At 41.3% G+C, this 20,694-nt stretch overlaps 1 protein-coding gene across 2 annotated transcripts; it reads right to left on the minus strand.

The window, feature by feature from the left end:
- Positions 1–1,487: 1,487 nt before the first annotated feature.
- On the minus strand, positions 1,488–13,939 carry fech (ferrochelatase). Of its 2 annotated transcripts, none has more exons than XM_034192662.1 (11): positions 13,569–13,939; positions 12,498–12,588; positions 12,005–12,124; positions 9,956–10,104; positions 9,157–9,291; positions 8,742–8,848; positions 8,481–8,579; positions 7,443–7,550; positions 6,795–6,959; positions 6,161–6,220; positions 1,488–2,092 (listed from the first exon to the last, which is right to left on the minus strand). In XM_034192662.1, exons 1-11 carry the CDS (start codon positions 13,603–13,605, stop codon positions 1,955–1,957), a joined length of 1,209 nt encoding a protein of 402 aa, XP_034048553.1. In that variant the 5' UTR covers positions 13,606–13,939; the 3' UTR covers positions 1,488–1,954. The 2 variants fall into 2 exon arrangements, with proteins under 2 accessions (XP_034048553.1, XP_034048552.1); XM_034192661.1 differs by having other exon boundaries at positions 12,498–12,606.
- Between the last annotated feature and the right edge of the window lie 6,755 nt (positions 13,940–20,694).

Here is a 20,694-nt window from a genome sequence, read left to right on the forward strand (position 1 = left end):
GGCTCAGCGGCAGGATGCATTAAAAATAATGTTTTAAAAAAAAAAATTACCACAAAGCCTTTTTCCTGTAACGCTGAAGTTTGCAGTTTGTCCAACAGGATCTGCAAAAACGTCAGGTGCAGGAAGGGCCGAGTGGGTGAAACATATACTCAACAAAAATATAAACGCAACACTTTTGGTTTTGCTCCAATTTTGTATGAGATGAACTCAAAGATCTAAAACTTTTTCCACATACACAATATCACCATTTCCCTCAAATATTGTTCACAAACCAGTCTAAATCTGTGATAGTGAGCACTTCTCCTTTGCTGAGATAATCCATCCCACCTCACAGGTGTGCCATATCAGGATGCTGATTAGACACCATGATTAGTGCACAGGTGTGCCTTAGACTGCCCACAATAAAAGGCCACTCTGAAACGTGCAGTTTTGTTTTATTGGGGGGGGGGATACCAGTCAGTATCTGGTGTGACCACCATTTGCCTCATGCAGTGCAACACATCTCCTTCGCATCATCCGTGAAAAGAACACCTCTCCAACGTGCCAAACACCAGCGAATGTGAGCATTTGCCCACTCAAGTCGGTTACGACGACGAACTGGAGTCAGGTCGAGACCCCGATGAGGACGACAAGCATGCAGATGAGCTTCCCTGAGACGGTTTCTGACAGTTTGTGCAAAATTTCTTTGGTTATGCAAACCGATCGTTCCAGCAGCTGTCCGAGTGGCTGGTCTCAGACGATCTTGGAGGTGAACATGCTGGATGTGGAGGTCCTGGGCTGGTGTGGTTACACGTGGTCTGCGGTTGTGAGGCTGGTTGGATGTACTGCTAAATTCTCTGAAACGCCTTTGGAGACGGCTTATGGTAGAGAAATGACCATTCAATACATGAGCAACAGCTCTGGTTGACATTCCTGCTGTCAGCATGCCAATTGCACGCTCCCTCAAATCTTGCGACATCTGTGGCATTGTGCTGTGTGATAAAACTGCACCTTTCAGAGTGGCCTTTTATTGTGGACAGTCTAAGGCACACCTGTGCACTAATCATGGTGTCTAATCAGCATCTTGGTATGGCACACCTGTGAGGTGGGATGGATTATCTCAGCAAAGGAGAAGTGCTCACTATCACAGATTTAGACTCGTTTGTGAACAATATTTGAGAGAAATGGTGATATTGTGTATGTGGAAAAAGTTTTAGATCTTTGAGTTCATCTCATACAAAATGGGAGCAAAACCAAAAGTGTTGCGTTTATATTTTTGTTGAGTGTATATATATATATATATATATATATATATATATATATATATATATAAATAAATAAAAAGATTTTCTCTAATTTGATGAAGTTTAGTATGGCCTCAACCCCCAAAAACGACGGAAAAACAGCTTGCAGAAGAAGTTTGACATCTCAATCAATTAACAAAAAAGCCTGGGGGTGGGTACAAATAAATGGACGGAGCTAGGTTTTTATATTTTTTTCCCCTTTAATATTGTGAAAGGTCTGAGCAGGAACACAAAAACAGCAACATGAGTAGAATCCTGAACCAATCACTGCACTGCGGTGTTCTAAGATTAAGGTTCCCTGATACCCCAAAATGTAGCCACAGTTACAACAAATCCAAATGTGTCATCCAGCACCACCAGCAGGTCAAAGTGCTCACATTGCCAGTGTTAACTTTAATTTCCATGTTTCTGATCTGCAGAAGTCCTCAGCACCAGTTTATCACAGCGAGAGAAACAAAAATCATTTCAACAAAGAAAGAAAAATTTGCTGCAATCAATTTTGCTTCCCTGCATGCTGTGATGACCTGAATGTTCCTGAAACTCACGGTGACATGCCTCACACTCAATTTCCACAACCCCCACCCCACGCTAACCGACACAGTACCTGCAGCGAGCATCTAAAGAAGGCTTTTATTTTGTTCACCGGTTGATCTACTGCAGAAGCCGAACGGCTACGGCAGTTTCTGGTTGGCAAAGAAGGACTTTGTCTCCGCACAGACGGGGTTGGTGCACAGCGGACAGCGGAGGGTCAGCTGACGGGAGCACAACTCTTTGGATTTCAGGTGGGACTGGACCAGGTCTGCCAGCGCCTGAATGGGGGGGGGTACAACATTCACATTACACACACAGTTACACTGCACTCAGGCCTGATAACACCAGTGGATAACCAGGGTGTGGTTTAACAGAATGGGCGGGACAAAAAGTTCAGAGTCAACGCCTCCTGCAGCAGTTGCTGTGTTGTCAGTGTGTAGCCTCATGTTCAAATATCCAACATCATAACCGTGAGGCGATTTCATAAAGTCACTGCAGAACGAGCTCATTTTGACATTAGCTTTATGCTAACCGGCATGGGATTGGCTAGCTAGCAGCTACTTTTGTTGATTGGACATGGACAGTAAGACAGGGAGGCTAATACAACCCCTGGCAAAAATTATGGAATCACCGGCCTCGGAGGATGTTCATTCAATTGTTTAATTTTGTAGAAAAAAGCAGATCACAGACATGACACAAAACTAAAGTCATTTCAAATGGCAACTTTCCGGCTTTAAGAAACACTATAAGAAATCAGGAAAAATAATTGTGGCAGTCAGTAACGGTTACTTTTTTAGACCAAGCAGAGGGAAAAAAATATGGACTCACTCAATTCTGAGGAATAAATTATGGGATCACCCTGTAAATTTTCATCCCCAAAACTAACACCTGCATCAAATCAGATCTGCTCGTTAGTCTGCATCTAAAAAGGAGTGATCACACCTTGGAGAGCTGTTGGACCAAGTGGACTAACAATCATGGCTCCAACACAAGAGATGTCAATTGAAACAAAGGAGAGGATTATCAAACTCTTAAAAGAGGGTAAATCATCACGCAATGTTGCAAAAGATGTTGGTTGTTCACAGTCAACTGTGTCTAAACTCTGGACCAAATACAAACATGGGAAGGTTGTTAAAGGCAAACATACTGGTAGACCAAGGAAGACATCAAAGCGTCAAGACAGAAAACTTAAAGCAATATGTCTCAAAAATGCATAACAAAACAAATGAGGAACGACTGGGAGGAAACTGGAGTCAACATCTGTGACCGAACTGTAAGAAACTGCCTAAAGAAAATGGGATTTACATACAGAAAAGCTAAACGAAAGCCATCATTAACACCTAAACAGAAAAAAAAAAAAAAGGTTACAATGGGCTAAGGAAAAGCAATCGTGGACTGTGGGATGAAAGTCATTCAGTGATGAATCTTGAATCTGCACTGGGCAAGGTGATGATGCTGGAACCTCTGTTTGGTGCTGTTCCAATGAGATTTATAAAGATGACTGCCTGAAGAGAACATGTAAATTTCCACAGTCATTGATGATATGGGGCTGCATGTCAGGTAAAGGCACTGGGGAGATGGCTGTCATTACATCAATAAATGCACAAGTTTACATTGATATTTTGGACACTTTTCTTATCCCATCAATTGAAAGGATGTTTGGGGATCATTTTCAAGATGATAATGCATCTTGCCATAGAGCAAAAACTGTGAAAACATTCCTTGCAAAAAGACACATAGGGTCAAAGTCATGGCCTGCAAATAGTCCGGATCTTAATCCAATTGAAAATCTTTGGTGGAAGTTGAAGAAAATGGTCCATGACAAGGCTCCAACCTGCAAAGCTGATTTGGCAACAGCAATCAGAGAAAGTTGGAGCCAGATTGATGAAGAGTACTGTTTGTCACTCATTAAGTCCATGCCTCAGAGACTGCAAGCTGTTATAAAAGCCAGAGGTGGTGCAACAAAATACTAGTAATGTGTTGGAGCGTTTTTTGTTTTTCATGATTCCATAATTTTTTCCTCAGAATTGAGTGATTCCATATTTTTTTCCCTCTGCTTGGTCTAAAAAAGTAACAGTTACTGACTGCCACAATTTTTTTTTCCTGATTTCTTAAAGCCAGAAAGTTGCCATTTGAAATGACTTTTTTTCTACAAAATTAAACAACTGAATGAACATCATCTGAGGCCGGTGATTCCATAATTTTTGCCAGGGGTTGTAGATTCCATTACAGTTTTTTTGTGCAAGTCACCAGCACTGCTAACACATCCCGTTTACGGGTCAAACCACATAACAGTGGTTTAAATATGCCGTAAAGCATTCAAAGCTTCCATTTCTGCATGTGCCGCTCACCAAGTATTCATTTCAACCATTGACATGTTAGGAAACATCTGCAGTGACACTGACAACTTAAGGAGTTTACAGCTTCGATGTGGACAAAAATGGTAAGTAAACCTTGTCTTATGGTAACAACAAGAACATGATGCATATGAACAAGAGACCAAAATATCTGTACTTTATGAAACTGAAAGGGAATTTGTCCCATTAAATCTGCAAACAGTAACATATGAAAATCCACTGCAACAAGAGTATTAGTCCACAAACCAGAAGCCAACTCTGACCTAATCAGTACCATGAAATGACAGTGCAGTGCCATATAGGATGGCTGACAAAAATATATAGTGGCCGTCCCGGGTGGTAGCTGTGGCCAGATATGGGTCAGAATGCTCTGGAGTAAAAACAGTAAAAATATCAGTTTCAGTTTGAAACTACACTGAGGACAGACTTTTAAAAAAAAAAAAAAAAAAAAGTCTGACAGCTGTTTGGTACTTTTACATCAAATTTTTCTGGATTTTGCACAAAATTCGGTCTTTGAGCATGGACACTGATTTTATTTAAAATAATAAAAAGATTGTAATTTGTGATTGAGAAAAAAAAAAAGACCACTTGCAAAAAGTCCTGATTAGTTCTTGTCCTAAGTTGTGGAAGACATTTTTAAAACTCATCTCAGACACTTCCAGGCTCAAATAAAAATCCAGACGGGTGCCTTTTTTCCTTCCCTAGCGGAACCTCAAACCGCAGCGAGGAAACATTTTTCAGTAACGAACTAATCAGCGGTGATATTGATTTGTCCGGCCCCTCGGAGGCGTGCCAGGTTTGAGGCAGTTCAGTTCTGCTGTCGGCCCTGAAGGTTCCCATTGATCCACTCGCTTCCTTTAATGAACCCTCGGCACGCTCTGTTACAGCCGAGGATTTGGAGGGAGGGAGGAAAGGAAAGAAGGAAGAGGACAGGAGTATTATCGACCACTTTCTCTCCGGTGTTCGTTCTTGTCACGGAATCTCGCTTCCTTCTGCTATGCCTCGTTTTCCATCAGCAGACTTCCACATTCCTTCTTTCTTCTCCAGAACCTTTGAAAAGGTGGCTTTATGGTGCCAACTTGACTTCATGTGTCACTGAACTTTTCTCTAAGAGGACGAAATGTTACAAGGTCAAAAGGGACCAAATTCTAAGGTCAAAGTATTGCCAGAAACAGTACTGACCCATTACTGCTGTGAGGCTCCGTTAAGGACTGCGTTTCTCGTGCTTACTAATAAAACTGAATTATTTTCAGACTTTAGTCACTGTGACATCACATCCTCTGTGCACAGTTGACATGCATCAAATAATGCAATCACGTGGGCCACATAACACCAACAAGACAAAGAAGAAGAAATCCTCCAGTGGAACAAAGACAAAAAATGGATCAAAGTTTTGATGAGAAACTGAGTTCTTGCACAATTATATCATCGTGCAGCCAACAGGAAGCTCTGAAGTGACATCAAGAATAAATAAGATCGTCCACTTCCAGCAGGAGAAGATTCGGCTCTAATCTGCTGTCTGGTGGATAAACGTTTACATGCTTCAGAAGGAAAATGAGGAGCAACAGTGTAAAGATGGACGCTCCATACAGCACTCACCAAGAAATAAAAATCTCAACTTCCTAGCAGCTGTTCCAGTCTTATTGTGTCCTGAACTTACTTTCTCCAGGTTTGAGTCAACCTTAAATTATTTGAGTCAACCTTAAATTATTTTTTGTAATTCAGTGGACAATTAAACACAAATTAAAAATGTATGGCAATGAAGAGAAAACTGCTGCCAGCATCTTCATGTAATACAAACCCTTCACGTGCAAGACACCAAAGGGAACCCTTCGTCTTTTTTTTTTTTTTTTTTTTTTTTTTTTTTTTTTAACACTTGTTTGGTCAGCGCTCACTAACGTTAAATTTAAAGCTTCACTCCTCCACAGCTTTCGATCCATCAGCTGCAGACGCTGAAGGTTAGTGAACGGCTACATGAGTGAAACGCACCTTCATGAAGAGAGGGTTTCCATTCAGTGACTCCGCCCGCCTGATGTTCTCCACCCCGCACTGAAAGAAAAGACCAAACAAACCCAAGATACAGCACATTAAAGGTTTAGACACATTTTGGAAAAAAAAAAAAAAAAAAAAAAAGTTTGATAACTCCGCCCTGTGGATGCCGGGAGATTATTTGAACTATTAATGGATTATATCCGGAATTAACCTATAAAGTGTCAGAAACATGAAACGGACCTCAAAGAAACGACTACTTTTGTTCAACCAACAATCCAAAATATGAAATTCAGTCAATCAAAAAAAAAAGTTTATTAAATCAATTATCAGATTTTTCTTTCAATTATCTGATGATCCAGTAATTTCACTTTAGCTCCACCCCACCCATTACATCAAGTCACACCCAACCCAATTAGCTTGATCAGAGCAGTGGGTGGAGTCAGATATCAGCAGTCAATTGATGAAAAGTGATCCTTCACCAGCAGCATGGGGGGGGGGGGGGGGGGGGGGGGGAGATGTGGTCTCAAGGTGCCAATCACTACGCTTCCCCAGGGACATCATGCTTGCCAAGACACGCCCACTTCACACCCCTGGCATACAGTATGTGTGTGGTTGGGGCGGCGTTCCTCACCTCCTCGCCGAGCAGCTGCCCGTACTCTATATCTAGCTCGTGCAGCGTCTCGATGTGGTCGGACGTGAAGGCAATGGGCACCAGCAGGATGTTCTTCTTTCCTCGCTCGCAGAGACCCTTGATCACCTCATCTGTCTGAGGGCCAAGCCACGGCATGGGTCCCACCTGAGATGGAAAAATACACAAACACCAACAGTCACCATGGAAATGCCACAAGACCCCAAGTTGTGTTGATTTAGAGGCAGGGCTTAAGAAAATCGGCCATCATCACTTTGATCCGAAGATTTCTCAGTGATGATGACTGCTCATAATGAACTCTACTGTGGATGTCACAATACCTTATGACTCTTGAGCACCACCATCAGGATAAACCAAGCCTTAGTCATTGGTGTCAGATCAGGACAAATTCCTGAAGCTGACAGAGGAGAGTGGACCTTAAAATGAACATGTGTCCGCTGTGACTGCCCTCTTCTGTCAATATGCTAACTCAAACAGTCAAACCCCAGACTTTGCTATCATTTAACATTTCACTTTGACACTCTGCAGCTGCAGAGTGTCAAAGTGAAATATTCCTGTAAATTAAACAGCAAGCACATACAAAAAAAAAAAAAAAAAAAAAAAGCCAGTAGACAGAAGCACTGTGCTCACCCTGGACTGCCACACCAGTCTGTAAGGGTTACAGTGACCCAGTCTCTCCATCACCCTTTGGACTGTGGCTCCAACCTCCTGAGGATATGGGTCACCGCGGTTCACCACCTGCACCACAAAGGGTGTAAGACCAGTCATCAAACCAAAAGGTTTTGTAGACTTTTCTCAAGCGGAAGCATAATTTTCTGAAGCTGCTTTTTATTGCAACTTTGTGACATCACACATATTCTAAGTTATTTATATGCTTCCTCCAAAGTGAAAGCGACACAACTGTCCATATGTAAGCGCAGACGAACAGCACCCGCCCCCCTCCACACACACACCACAACCAAAAGTAAATGCTTTGTGGAGAATCTCTGTTCACCAGAATGTGGCGTTAGTGACAAATGCGCCAGAAAACCTGAAGTGAGCACACCGAGATAAAAATATTCTGCTGTCATCCTCATATGATTCAGCTCTAACCTGCCCCCTGGTGGTAAAGTCACATCTTCAGACAATTTAACTAACAATTAACATTGCATGTAAATCTCAAATTTAAAATCATTTAGCAGTTAACTGTGAAGCCTGTTTAATAAAGTTGTCTTAAAAATTGATTTGCTCACAAAAAAATAAAAATTTTATACACACACACACACACACATATACACATATACACACATATACATATATACACACATTTGACCCGGTAGCAATTAAAAACAAAGGTAAAGTTGAAATTTTTTGAAGCAATTAGACAGTAACTAGCCAAATTAGCTATAACAACTACACTATGCTAGCTTGCCTCATCACCACTCAAACACACTGTTAAAGTAACATATTTCAACAACTAATAAAGTCTAAAAACGTGATTTTTGGCAGTTTACAGAACAAAAATTGAGTTGTATTTAAAAACTGTACTACGTCTGAGCTAGTTCACATATTGGGGCCTTTTTTGTAAACGTTCTCTCAGTGGTCACCAGCATCGAGCTGGTAACTGGACACTGGAGCAAATTCACAGGTCAAAGGTCACCAATAGATGTCTTGCTGGTTGGAACTTACAGCCAGCGGAAGTGAGTGTGCTGAGAACAGAATGACAACATCGTCTCGCTTCTCTTCTGGAAACTTCAGCAGCTCGTTAATGACATGTTCTGCAAAACACTGTACAAACACACACACAGCCTGTGACCTGATGACCTCAGTGTTCAGATCAATATGTTAACTTTAAAAGTACAGTCACTGGTTGCTATGACTACTAACTTCAGTCACTATGTCAACATATCCATTCACACCATTTTCTGTATGTGTGTGTGTGTGTCTGACCTCTACCAGCAGAGGGTGTGTTGGCCAGCGGTCGATGACACTCCAGCTCATTTTCGGCCTCTCACCTCTGTTGCTATAGTAACGGTAAATGGCATTCAGACTGCTGCCTGTTCACAAAAATAAACGTTTCAAATGCACACACAAAATATAAACTCAATAATAATCATCAAGTACTTATCAACAATGTTACAATGCTTTAAGGACAAAATAAAAAATAGCAAAACAACATTAAAAAAGTAAAATATCTAAATAATGACTGGCACTCAGATTGTTTAGATTCAGCACATTTGAAAATAACTGAGTTTATTAACATAAATAAATGAGATGGAGATGTTTTACTTGTTATTGTGCGTGATTCAATCTAGTGCAGACATCAGCCAAAGAGAAACTAAGGACTTCCTGTTTGTCCTGTTACCTGTGGTGGAGCAGCTGTACTGAGGGTATTGCGTGAAGGCCACCGCTCGCTCTACGCCGTCTTTCTCCATCTCCTCGATGGCTTCCTCCGTCAGCGGATGAACGTACCGGAAACCAATGTAGAACTTGTGCGGCGCTGAAACGAAAGAAAGTCTGTGAGCATCTGTCAATTAAAGGAAAATAAATTGTTTAATGCGACCAGAATAAACCATCTGCTAATGACTAGTTTGTGTTCATTTCCACAGGGGGCGCTCCTGTGGCTTAAATGTGAACTGATCACAGCGTTAGAGAAACAAGCGCAGCGACAAGAAAATAAATAAATGAAATCAGATCCAAAAACTGAAAGGTCATGACTTTTGTGCCATTCTTCACATCCCAGATCAATTTCTTAGAAAACAAACCTCAAATGTTCAAGAAGGTCGCCCCCTAGTGTTGGTCTATAACATGTGTCCAGTGACATTTTACAGCAACAAATAACTATTTACATCACGCTTTTAAACATTAAAGATATTAAAACAAACAAAAAAGACAAAGAAGAAAATAAGCAAACAAAGATTAAAACTCGACACCAAAAATTGATCTGGCTTCAAACTCATTCAAAGCAACTGAAATTAGGCAGATTTAAAGCCCATTTTAAAAACCAGGTTAAATCGGGTTGGACTGCAACCTGTAGAGGGGGTGTGGCTTTGTGCCATCTGTGGGGAGATGAGGGAGGAGCCAGCTGCTCAAGTGCCCCAACCGAGCACTGAATATTGTACCTGAAGCGGCTCAAGAGCGGAGGATTCAGAGAGCTGTCTCACCCGTCTCAGGACTCATGCGGTCCAGCAGCCTCACCATCCCCTCCCCCTGCATGGACGTCCAGTGTTTGATGGGTGAGCCTCCGCCGATCTTACTGTACTGCTCCTGGATCTTTGGCGTGCGCCGCTTGGCGATGAATGGCCCAAGCTTACTGCGGAAGAAAGTGCACATTAGCACAACAATGTGGACATCAGACAGAGACACTCATCTTTCTTAAAACATAATTTTGAGAGGGGAAAAAAAAGATGCACCACAACTAAGATTTGTTCAAATCTCCTTTTTAAAACATTATTTTCAGCCTTTACTCCAGCAAAGAAATAGAGGCTGGGAATCAAACCAGTGACACAGCTGATCAATTTGTCAAATTATTTTTAATACTGACAAAAGCACAAAATTAGAAATGCTGAAGAGCTGAATGTTTGTACATCTTGTACTTCACCCCATGTTCAGTGACAAGAGGAAATCAACCCAGCCAGAGACAACAGAGATTTAACCAAGTTTGTAAGATGTCCTTTCTGCATTATGACATTGTCTCTAATTATATGCATGTTAATTATGTGTCAGTGTCTCAACAACCACCTCTGTGCTCTGCACACATCACATGTGTGTGTCAAACATCCAACACACATTTACAGAACACATCCAACCCCCCCCCCCCCCAAAAAAAACAAAAGAACAAAAAGCTGTCAGACAGCACGCATTCATGATACACACAGATTAATTCAGCAGGATTACACAATTCTGACGTTTAATAATAAAAAAAAAAAAACAACTTTTCCAGATCAGCTGTTTTTGTTCCACACAACAAAATATAAAAGTGAGCGGAATACTGGTTAAACGCTGCATTTCATAATACAGACACACCCTGTGACAGTCTGATGTACGTATTCCTGTTCAGGATTCAGACCGTTTCTTTCTTTCCAGACTAAAGTCAAGAATTTTAGAAAATGTTTGGAAGCAGCAGAATAAGACACATAAAAACCAAAATGCTGTTAATGAATTCTTCGACGCAGCAAAGGTCATTTTTAAAATAATGTTGAGGTTTTCTGGCAGCATTTTTTCAAATCACACTGACTGACTGGTTTTGTTATAAGTAAGCTAAGAATTTAAGTTAGAAGAGAACCGAAGGAATAAGTTCATATATCAAGTCTTGTGCGTTTCATTAATCAGTCACAGCAATAAAAAAAAAATTCATCATATATTCTGTACTGTTAGTTTGAGTCTCAGGTGGTAACTGCACATCGTTAACGTCCCACAGTTGGGAGGTTAAACAGTGGCAGTTTGGCTTAGTTCTGTCACGTCGGTGTTAACGACAACTACATTTTTCTACATCTTTGCCAAAGGTAGCATTGTGCATTTGTATCCTTTGCTTTACATCATTCATGTGACATTTTATTAATTTATTTGTTTTAAAAAAGGCCTGAAGTTGGTTCTGCTATGAGTACAATGTTGTTGATATTTAAAATCGGTTCAAAATTTAAGCTATTTAACAATGGTTAAAGATTGAATTCAAATAATGAACATGAAGAAAGGATGAACAAATGTAAAAATCATGACAGTTTTAACACGGTTCTCGCCAGCATTATAAACAGCGTAATGGTCCGTTATGCTGTTGCCTGAAAAAAAATTACGCTGCAGTTGGGCCGTTCCTCTGTTTCCAAGGGTATGTAGTGGGAAAATGATTTCTCTAGGGTGATTGTGTACCTGCCTAAGCATCCCCCGAACCCAGTCTTTTTAAGGTGATTTTTCCATCCCATTATGCTGAGAAAAAGAAATATTGCTGAGAACCAGCCGTTTTAGTTTCACACTTTGCTTGAAATGTCAATAAACCTGTGGACACAAGACAACTGTCCTCAGATTCTTGATGTTAGGAAAGAGTTCAGCTGGCTGTCAAAGTACACAGAACAAGTATACCAAGGACAGTACAGTGCCATTCAGAAAGACAGTGGAAATGTCTTGCACTTTAAATCTGGAGAGGCCACTCATGTTGTAAAGTTGCCATTAATGTGTCGCCTAGCACGTGCATGACTGTGTGTGTCGTCAGTGCGTACTTCTGTACAGGAAGCTTCATCAGGTCCGTGTCCATGAAGAGCCGCAGCAGAAAGTCGTGAACATCTTCCAGCTTCTCGGGTCCTCCCATGTTCAACATCAGGATGCCAGTCTTAGGTTTCCTTCACATACAACACATAGAAAACAAAAATCTACAGAGGACTCAAGAGTGCACACCTCTGACCTCAGAGAAAGCAGATCATTGTAAAAGACATGACATTTTGATGGATTATTAGTTTTACTTTTGGAGGAAAGCCTCAATTAAGAGTACGCTCATTCTCCTGTGTCAATAATCTCCTAAACATATTGATAGGGACTGTTTGTCTATTTGTGTAATAATAATAATAATAATAATAATAAGTTATGGTCAAGGTGAGGGACAGGGTCTGAGGTAACATACGTGTTCCATGCCATGGACTGGCACTACCAGGTGATTTTGGCCATTATACAGTTTGTGAGAGTGGACATAAAACGAGCTCAGTCTGAACCGGTTACCTGTTCTCCTGAACTTCTGGAGTCACAGTCTGAGCAAACGCCGCAGCAGTCGAGCGCCATCCCACGTTCACACCAATGCTGCTCCTGGCAACTGAAGGAAGACACAGATCTGCAGTCTCAATAGGAACAACTCTCGTTAGAGCGCATACTCCTTAAGCCGGCTTAAAACAGCTAGGATTCAAGTGTCAGGGTTCCGACAGCAGGCTGTGCACTAACTGCAGAACAATGTGAGACAGATGTTTCAAATAGTTTTAAGCTGGTTCAAAGGTTTGAAATTGAATGTGTACGTTTGTGCATTTATTCTTTAAAAGAACCAAATATTTAATTTACAGTCTCATGTGCAAAAACTGTCATTCAAATATTTTTCATTAAAAACAAATTGAGTTTAGAAATCGAGTTTTTTTTTTCTTTCGTTTAATTTGATTAAACGCTCGTTTCATAACCACAGCTGCAATTACCCGCACCACCTGCAGGGGGCCTGCTGCGATTATGCAAGCTGACAGCGGCTGAATTGTGTAACAGTGAATAACTATTTTTAACGTTTTGTCTTGACCGTTAATACCGGTCGTATTCACTGATCTTTTGATTATCACGAGACACCAGCAGTATTCCGGAATAAATCTTCTGTGAAAGAAAGGTTAAACAGAAAAATAAATATACAGATTACGCACAAGCTGACAGCGGTTACCTGCAAAATAAAAGCACGAAAATCGCTATAACGAATAGCGGCGTCGAATAAACTACTTGCAAAGATGAAATTGCAAGGACGAAGACGTTAATAATTTAAAGTAAAACGAAAATAAGATCAACGAGAGACTGGGTTTGCTTTCGATAAAATCGGCGAGTTTACTTTGAAAAGTCTGATCATTTCTACGCGTCTCTTTGGTGACTTGACGAAATGTTGTTGGACATATCGACAGCGCGTAAAACTCTCACTCAGTAACCCAAAAGTCTCATTAAACCACCTGAAAGAAGCACTGACATTTCCTTCTTTCCTTCACTGACAAAAATTAGACGTTCATCTATAAACTTATTGGTTTCCGCGCTTAGTAGACTTGACTGCTCACTTACACCGGATGAGGCGACCGGCGCTGCCCAACGATGCCATCACGGTATTTTTCCGCCTTCACTGAATCACTGTCGGTTAGAGTCCCAGAGGCCAGTCGGTGCTGCAGTCAGCAGCAGCTGGTTCCTGCAGCGATTCCCCGGCGCATCGTTACCTAACACGAGCCAGCTTCCTTCGGCTCGCCGTTTAACCGACAACTGTCAATTGAAGCATTAACGCCATCACTAAATCCGGTGTCGCCTTTCTAAATAAATGTCGAACAACAGACTTTGCAAGTCATATAAATGAAGAAAAAGCTAGGGATGAAGTGGATAAGAACTCCCCCTGGACAGGATACCAATCCATCACAATGTCACCTTCCCAGCCAAGACCGGTACCCGTTTTCATGGAAATCGAACCTCGGGCTGCACGCGCTGTACTTTTATTATGAAGCCAAAATCGCCACGTTTCCCTCTGACGTTTGATGATGCTCAACTACTTGACGTATTACACAAGCGTCACACCTGCGTTTTCTTCGTTTATCAGATAATCACGCCCCCTGCACAGGGCAACGCCCACAGCGGAGATGACTATGTGCGCGCGTGTGCGAGTGAGATAGTTAATCTGGTATGAACAAAATGCGTTTAGAGATAAACAACAGACATGTGCGGGGGAAAAAGAGAAGAGAAACGAAAAGCAGGGAGGACGTAAAGGCACCAGGGAGGAAGAAAGTAACGAGAGGAAAGGAAGGTAGAAATGAAGGAACTAGGGTACGAAATAAAGGTAACAAGACAGAGAGAGAGCATGTAGGAAAGGAAGGGCACGAGGAAGGGACAGAGAAGGAAAGGAAGGATGAAATGAAGGAAATGTTGAATAAAAGGACAAATAAATTAAAGGATAAATAAATTAGTTTAAGAAAAGGTAGAACAAAAGGAAGAACAAAACTTCTGAAGGTGAATCACTGTAAGAGACAATTTAATACCAGAAAACTTATCAGCAGGTTTCTAACTAATTAAACCATTCACCCATTTTCTGTACCTACTAACCCGAAATTACACTGAAATGGGATTTAAAAAAAAAAACGACTTTGAAAGCTTTCAAATTAAACCAGTTTTTTTTTTTCAAGCTGTGCACTATGAGATCGCCTTGTAAGGGGACACTGGGGTTGTCTGGTACAAACCTGAACAGCTGTCAAGGTCTGATCACTCAAGAACTCCCACATTCCATTTAGTTCTGTCCATGTTGCCAAATCCTCTAGCTGAACTCCCAATCAATGGTCTTCCATGGTACCAGGTACTACATCTTCATATTAATACTAACCATCATGAACAGTGTGAAGTTCTTAGTTTGTAGATTATTGTTTCAACAATGCTTCTGGGCTCATTCTAATTTTTAGCGGGGGGGGGGGGGGGGGGGGGGGGTGTCTAATAAAAGTTCTTTAGAACAGTTCTTCCCTGGTCGATGTACCCGTAGTATGAATTTTAGTCGATTTCTTCTGTCTTGTATCGTTCCACCAGTTCTTCAGCATGCCAGATGCACATTGACCCACCAATGACTTTGCCAACACTGGGCATCATGTCCACCTGCAGCACAGACACAAAAGCACAGCCTGCTAATTCGTTTGAAAAATAACTGCATGGCTTGAAAGTTTGTACGGGACTAAAACCACAGCATCTTGGAAACCACTAACCCGGCCGCCATTTTGAATGTGAGATTCTGGGAAATGTAAACAAGAGTATAAAGCGGATATTTAGCTGAAGACTTATCAAACTGAAGGTGGGAACATTTAAATGTTTATCATCATTGCGGCACTTTGTCTGTACAATTGAAAATGTTACACAAATAAATAATTTTTTTTTACAAGTTACCACTAGCTTGCTAATGCTAACAAAACCCTTGTGCTAGCTTGCCAAAAAGCTTATGTCACTGAGCAGAGCATGCCCCTTTAAAAAAAAAAAAAAAAAAGTGATTTAGGTTCATAAATGTGAAAAATGTGACAACTGTAATTCCGACAGCGTTTAACTGATGTGTGAGTAATTACGCCGAAATTAATGCTGCACCACGAGCATGCGTTACAGCCATCAAAAACAAACAAAAAAACAACACAAAACTGACAGTGTCCAAATATTTATGGACTTGGGCATTGCTCAGTATGTGATGTATTGCAAATGATCATTCATTGAATCAGTTTGGATGTAGAGTGACCTTTGACCCATGGGGTCCATATCAAATCAGTGATGTGGCGGTCTTCAGCACAGCGCTGCACGTAGAAAGATTTCAGTGCAGCCGGGAAACGGCACAGCAGAATCGGCTCCTTAACAAGAGTCTGTCAGCAACCGCTCAGGAGCCTCTGGGATGTCCTGAGAGGGAGGAAGGAAGGAAGGAAGGAAGTAACAAAGAGAGAAGGCAGAGAGGTGGAGGAAGAGAGAAAATGGAACAAACTGTCTGTGAGGCCACAACCACATGAAACTAACTGACAAGAACCTTTTTCAAAAGTGGCTTAAAGCTTCACGGCTCCGCCCACTATTGGCACAGTGGTGAGTGGTTAGTACTGATGCCTGACAGAAGGTCCTGGGTTTGCTTCCTGCATGGTTCTTTCTGTGTGGAGTTTGTATGTATGTACAGTGACAGTAATAATTATTCTTCTTCTTTTTTTTCTATCTAAATTTAATGTTGGCATTTACGAGGTCTATTAGAAAAGAAACTGACCTTTTTATTTTTTTCAAAAACTATATGGATTTGAATCACGTGCACTTACATCAGACAAACTTGAACCCTCGTGGGCATGCGTGAGTTTTTTCACGCCTGTCGGTTGCGTCATTTGCCTGTGGGCAGGCTTTGAGTGAGGAGTGGTCCACCCTCCCGACTATTTTTTCATTGTTTAGGAATGGCTCAGAGACTGCCGCTTTGCTTGATCAAAATTTTTTCAGAAACTGTAAGGCACATCCGAGTGGACACCATTTGAGAAATTCAGATGGTTTTCGGTGAAAATTTTAAGGGCTGATGAGAGATTATGGAGTGTTACTGTCGCTTTAAGGACAACCCACGGAGCCAGAGGGCGTGCCGCGCTCCGAGCCGCTGTCGTCAGCCTGTTTCGAGCTGAAAACTTCCAAATTTAAGCCTCTGTTGACCCAGGACGTCGTGAGAGAACAGAGAAGTTTCAGAAGAGGTCGGGATCAGCAGTTTATCCGAACATTCTACTGTTAAAGGAGATTTTGTAATGAAAGACGTGCGGAAGGATTCGTGCGTCAGCAGGCAGCCGCTCATGGCCCAGCGCCACAGAAAAACAGAATTTTGGGTTTCAAGTATAGGAAATGTACCATTCTCACATCGCCCGCGAGATGACGAAAAAAAAACCCCTCTTCAAATGCGCTGCAAGGTCTTGGCTGTTTGACATGAGAAGTTAACTTTTGGCAAAAATAAGACAGGCTAACAGCCAAAAATCAGCTTACAGTTGTGTCCCTCAACCTCATAGGCAAGTTACTTAATTTAACAAAAAAAAGGGTGTTTTTAGAATTACTTTTTTTTTTTACATTACTCAACATGATTGACAGTTTGAAGACCAGAAAAAACAAAAAAAAAACAAAACAAAACATTAATTCCTAAAACAGACCATTAACCAGACCAGTAACAATCCTCTTATGTAAAATTAATTCATAATTACAACAACACTCAAATGTCAAGCATTTGTCCTCATCAATATAAGCTGCGAGTTTGTGGTATAACTCGCAGCTTAAAGCAGATAACCCGTAAGTTGGAGAGGAAATGGCGTCTCACTAATTTAGAAGATCTTCACTTAGCCTGGAAAAAGAGTCTGTTGCTCTATAAAAAAGCCCTCCGTAAAGCTAGGACATCTTACTACTCATCACTAATTGAAGAAAATAAGAACAACCCCAGGTTTCTTTTCAGATAGATTACAATTTGTTCATGTAAATGGGGAGTCTTCTTCACAGACTAAGGTTAATTATGGAGTTCCCCAAGGTTCTGTGCTAGGACCAATTTTATTCACTTTATACATGCTTCCCTTAGGCAGTATTATTAGAAAGCATTGCTTAAATTTTCATTGTTAGGCAGATGATACCCAGCTTTATCTATCCATGAAGCCAGAGGACACACACCAATTAGTTAAACTGTAGGAATGTCTTACAGACATAAAGACATGGATGACCTCTAATTTCCTGCTTTTAAATTCAGATAAAACTGAAGTTATTGTACTTGGCCCCACAAATCTTAGAAACATGGTGTCTAACCAGATCCTTACTCTGGATGGCATTACCCTGACCTCTAGTAATACTGTACGAAATCTTGGAGTCATTTTTGATCAGGATATGTCCTTCAATGCGCATATTAAGCAAATATGTAGGACTGCTTTTTTGCATTTGCGCAATATCTCTAAAATTAGAAAAAAAATCTCTAAAATTCTTCTTCTTACTTATAAGGTTTTGAATAATCATGTCCCATCTTATCTTAGGGACCTCTTAGTACCATATCACCCCAATAGAGTGCTTCGCTCTCAGACTGCAGGCTTACTTGTAGTTCCTAGGGTTTGTAAGAGTAGAATGGGAGGCAGAGCCTTCAGCTTTCAGGCTCCTCTCCTGTGGAACCAGCTCCCAATTCAGATCAGGGAGACAGACACCCTCTCTACTTTTAAGATTAGGCTTAAAACTTTCCTTTTTGCTAAAGCTTATAGTTAGGGTTGGATCAGGTGACCCTGAACCATCCCTTAGTTATGCTGCTATAGACTTAGACTGCTGGGGGGGTTCCCATGATGCACTGTTTCTTTCTCTTTTTGCTCTGTATGCACCACTCTGTATTTAATCATTAGTGATTGATCTCTGCTGTCTTCCACAGCATGTCTTTTTCCTGATTCTCTCCCCTCAGCCCCAACCAGTCCCAGCAGAAGACTGCCCCTCCCTGAGCCTGGTTCTGCTGGAGGTTTCTTCCTGTTAAAAGGGAGTTTTTCCTTCCCACTGTCGCCAAGTGCTTGCTCATAGGGGGTCGTTTTGACCGTTGGGGTTTTTCTGTAATTATTGTTTGGCTTTTGCCTTACAATATAAAGCGCCTTGGGGCAACTGTTGTTGTGATTTGGCGCTATATAAATAAAATTGATTTGATTTGATCAAGATGTAAATTATTCAGAGAACACCCCATAAATCTAATTGGTATTGTCAATGAGTTATCGTTCATAATGTCTACACACACACACGTACACAGAGTCTTCATGGTGGTGATGGAGCGGGGGGGGGGGGGGCACAGTCTGTAAACAAGCTTCTGAATGTCCTTCAAAGACCACACACGTTTTTCTGACATTTCTTACAGTTAACAGAATGAACAACAGTGTCATCATGTGGTGATGTCGGGTTCTGCATCAAACCTCAGCTCCCCAGATGCTGCATTTGATGAAAATTGGGATTTCATCCTTCTGACCTCTCACTTGTGCCTTGTTGCTGCACACTAAGTTGCCGCTGTGCCATCCGAGACACCATCTGGTTTTGACCATCTTGGCTGGGTGGTTGCAGAGCCAACTTGTCTAGTGTGGAACAGTGGATGCTTTCTTGTGGCCATTTACTTTATTAGTGGACGTATTGGGATTTTCTAGTTGTTACACAACTAAATTGCCCCTGCGCCATCCAACAAACATCTTGTAATTGGAAGTTGGATGGATTGTTGCAGGGCAGTGTGTATGGGATGGCACACTGGAGTATGCTCTTCACATACAATCTGACAAGAGCTAGCTCCATCTCTGTTTTCGAATATTGAATATCGAACCTTGTGCCAACTTCACACTGGTGACACAAAAAAGGAAAACGTGATGGGATTCTGCCCAGAACTGAGAGACACTAACGTTTGGTTTCAGGTCGACAAAATGAACAAACTTAATGCTTGGTTTAAATTTCAGCTGGACATCAGGAAATGTTGTTTTCGCCAAAGGTTTTCCAGTTCTGGACTTCAACGACCCTGAAACTCCACGTTCTCCACACGACTTAACTCTGACTCAGTATAGGTGGTTTTGCCGTCACGATCCCTACTGCCTGGTTGTATTCATCACCAGAACACAACACAAACCGGGTTTGTGTTCCGCTGAATACTCACTCGGGAAAGGATGTTTCAGTTGTTGCTAAACATTGCTCCCCCAACATGCCACCAGAACCATAAGTAGTGCATAAAGTTGGTACCTCCTTTGAAAAAAATACCAGCAGTACCAGCACCCGGTACCAATACCTGGATGAGTTTTAGGACCACCCTACAAAATTCTCAAAACTATAAAAACCTGAAGAACCAGCAAATTTATGGTTGAAACGCTAAGAAAACTGTTGAATATTTGCTATTTCCATGAACCTGTCCTGATCAGTAAGTAGGAGTGCGAAACTGTACATGAGGAAGCACAACCCAGGATACCTTTGCAGGTGAAGACAGGTAGGTACTTAAAATGTTCCCCAAGACCAGCACCAGATCAGTAGATATAATGTGTCAAACACGGCAAAGAAACCAAAGATTAGACACAGGAGAACGTCCGTTAGATAAGCAGGTAGTCGATAAGCAGTGAGGTAGTCAGAACAAGCACCAGAGTCCAGGGGGATATGCAAAAACTCAGTCCAAATGGCAAAACATGGTTGGTTTGATAACCAGGAAGCACAGAAACATGGGAAAGCACAGCAGTGGAGCAGATAAGTATTATTTTTGGCCAGAACTGTTCACTTGGTGAAACAAGCATCAGAGCTGGCATGAATGTTATTCATAAATTAGTGTTTGAGAAAAGTGCTGGCTACTTGAAAATCCAATATGGCGGTCAGGTAGGGGTCAATGAAGAATTACACGGGTAAAAATTTTAAGTTGCTCCAATTTTCGTAAAATGTGATGCAAATTGTTGATTTAATAGGGTTTTAAAAATGAAGTTTGTACCATGTGTCATGCTTAGTTGTCACATTACAACGTTGTCAAACTTGACCTTGGACGTTTTTGCCAAATTTTTTCTCTCTCTCTCTCTCTATATACACTCAACAAAAATATAAACGCAACACTTTTGGTTTTGCTCCCATTTTGTATGAGATGAACTCAAAGATCTAAAACTTTTTCCACATACACAATATCACCATTTCCGTCAAATATTGTTCACAAACCAGTCTAAATCTGTGATAGTGAGCACTTCTC

This window comes from Thalassophryne amazonica, chromosome 17 (genome assembly GCF_902500255.1).
Source record: "Thalassophryne amazonica chromosome 17, fThaAma1.1, whole genome shotgun sequence".
NCBI lineage: Eukaryota > Metazoa > Chordata > Actinopteri > Batrachoidiformes > Batrachoididae > Thalassophryne > Thalassophryne amazonica.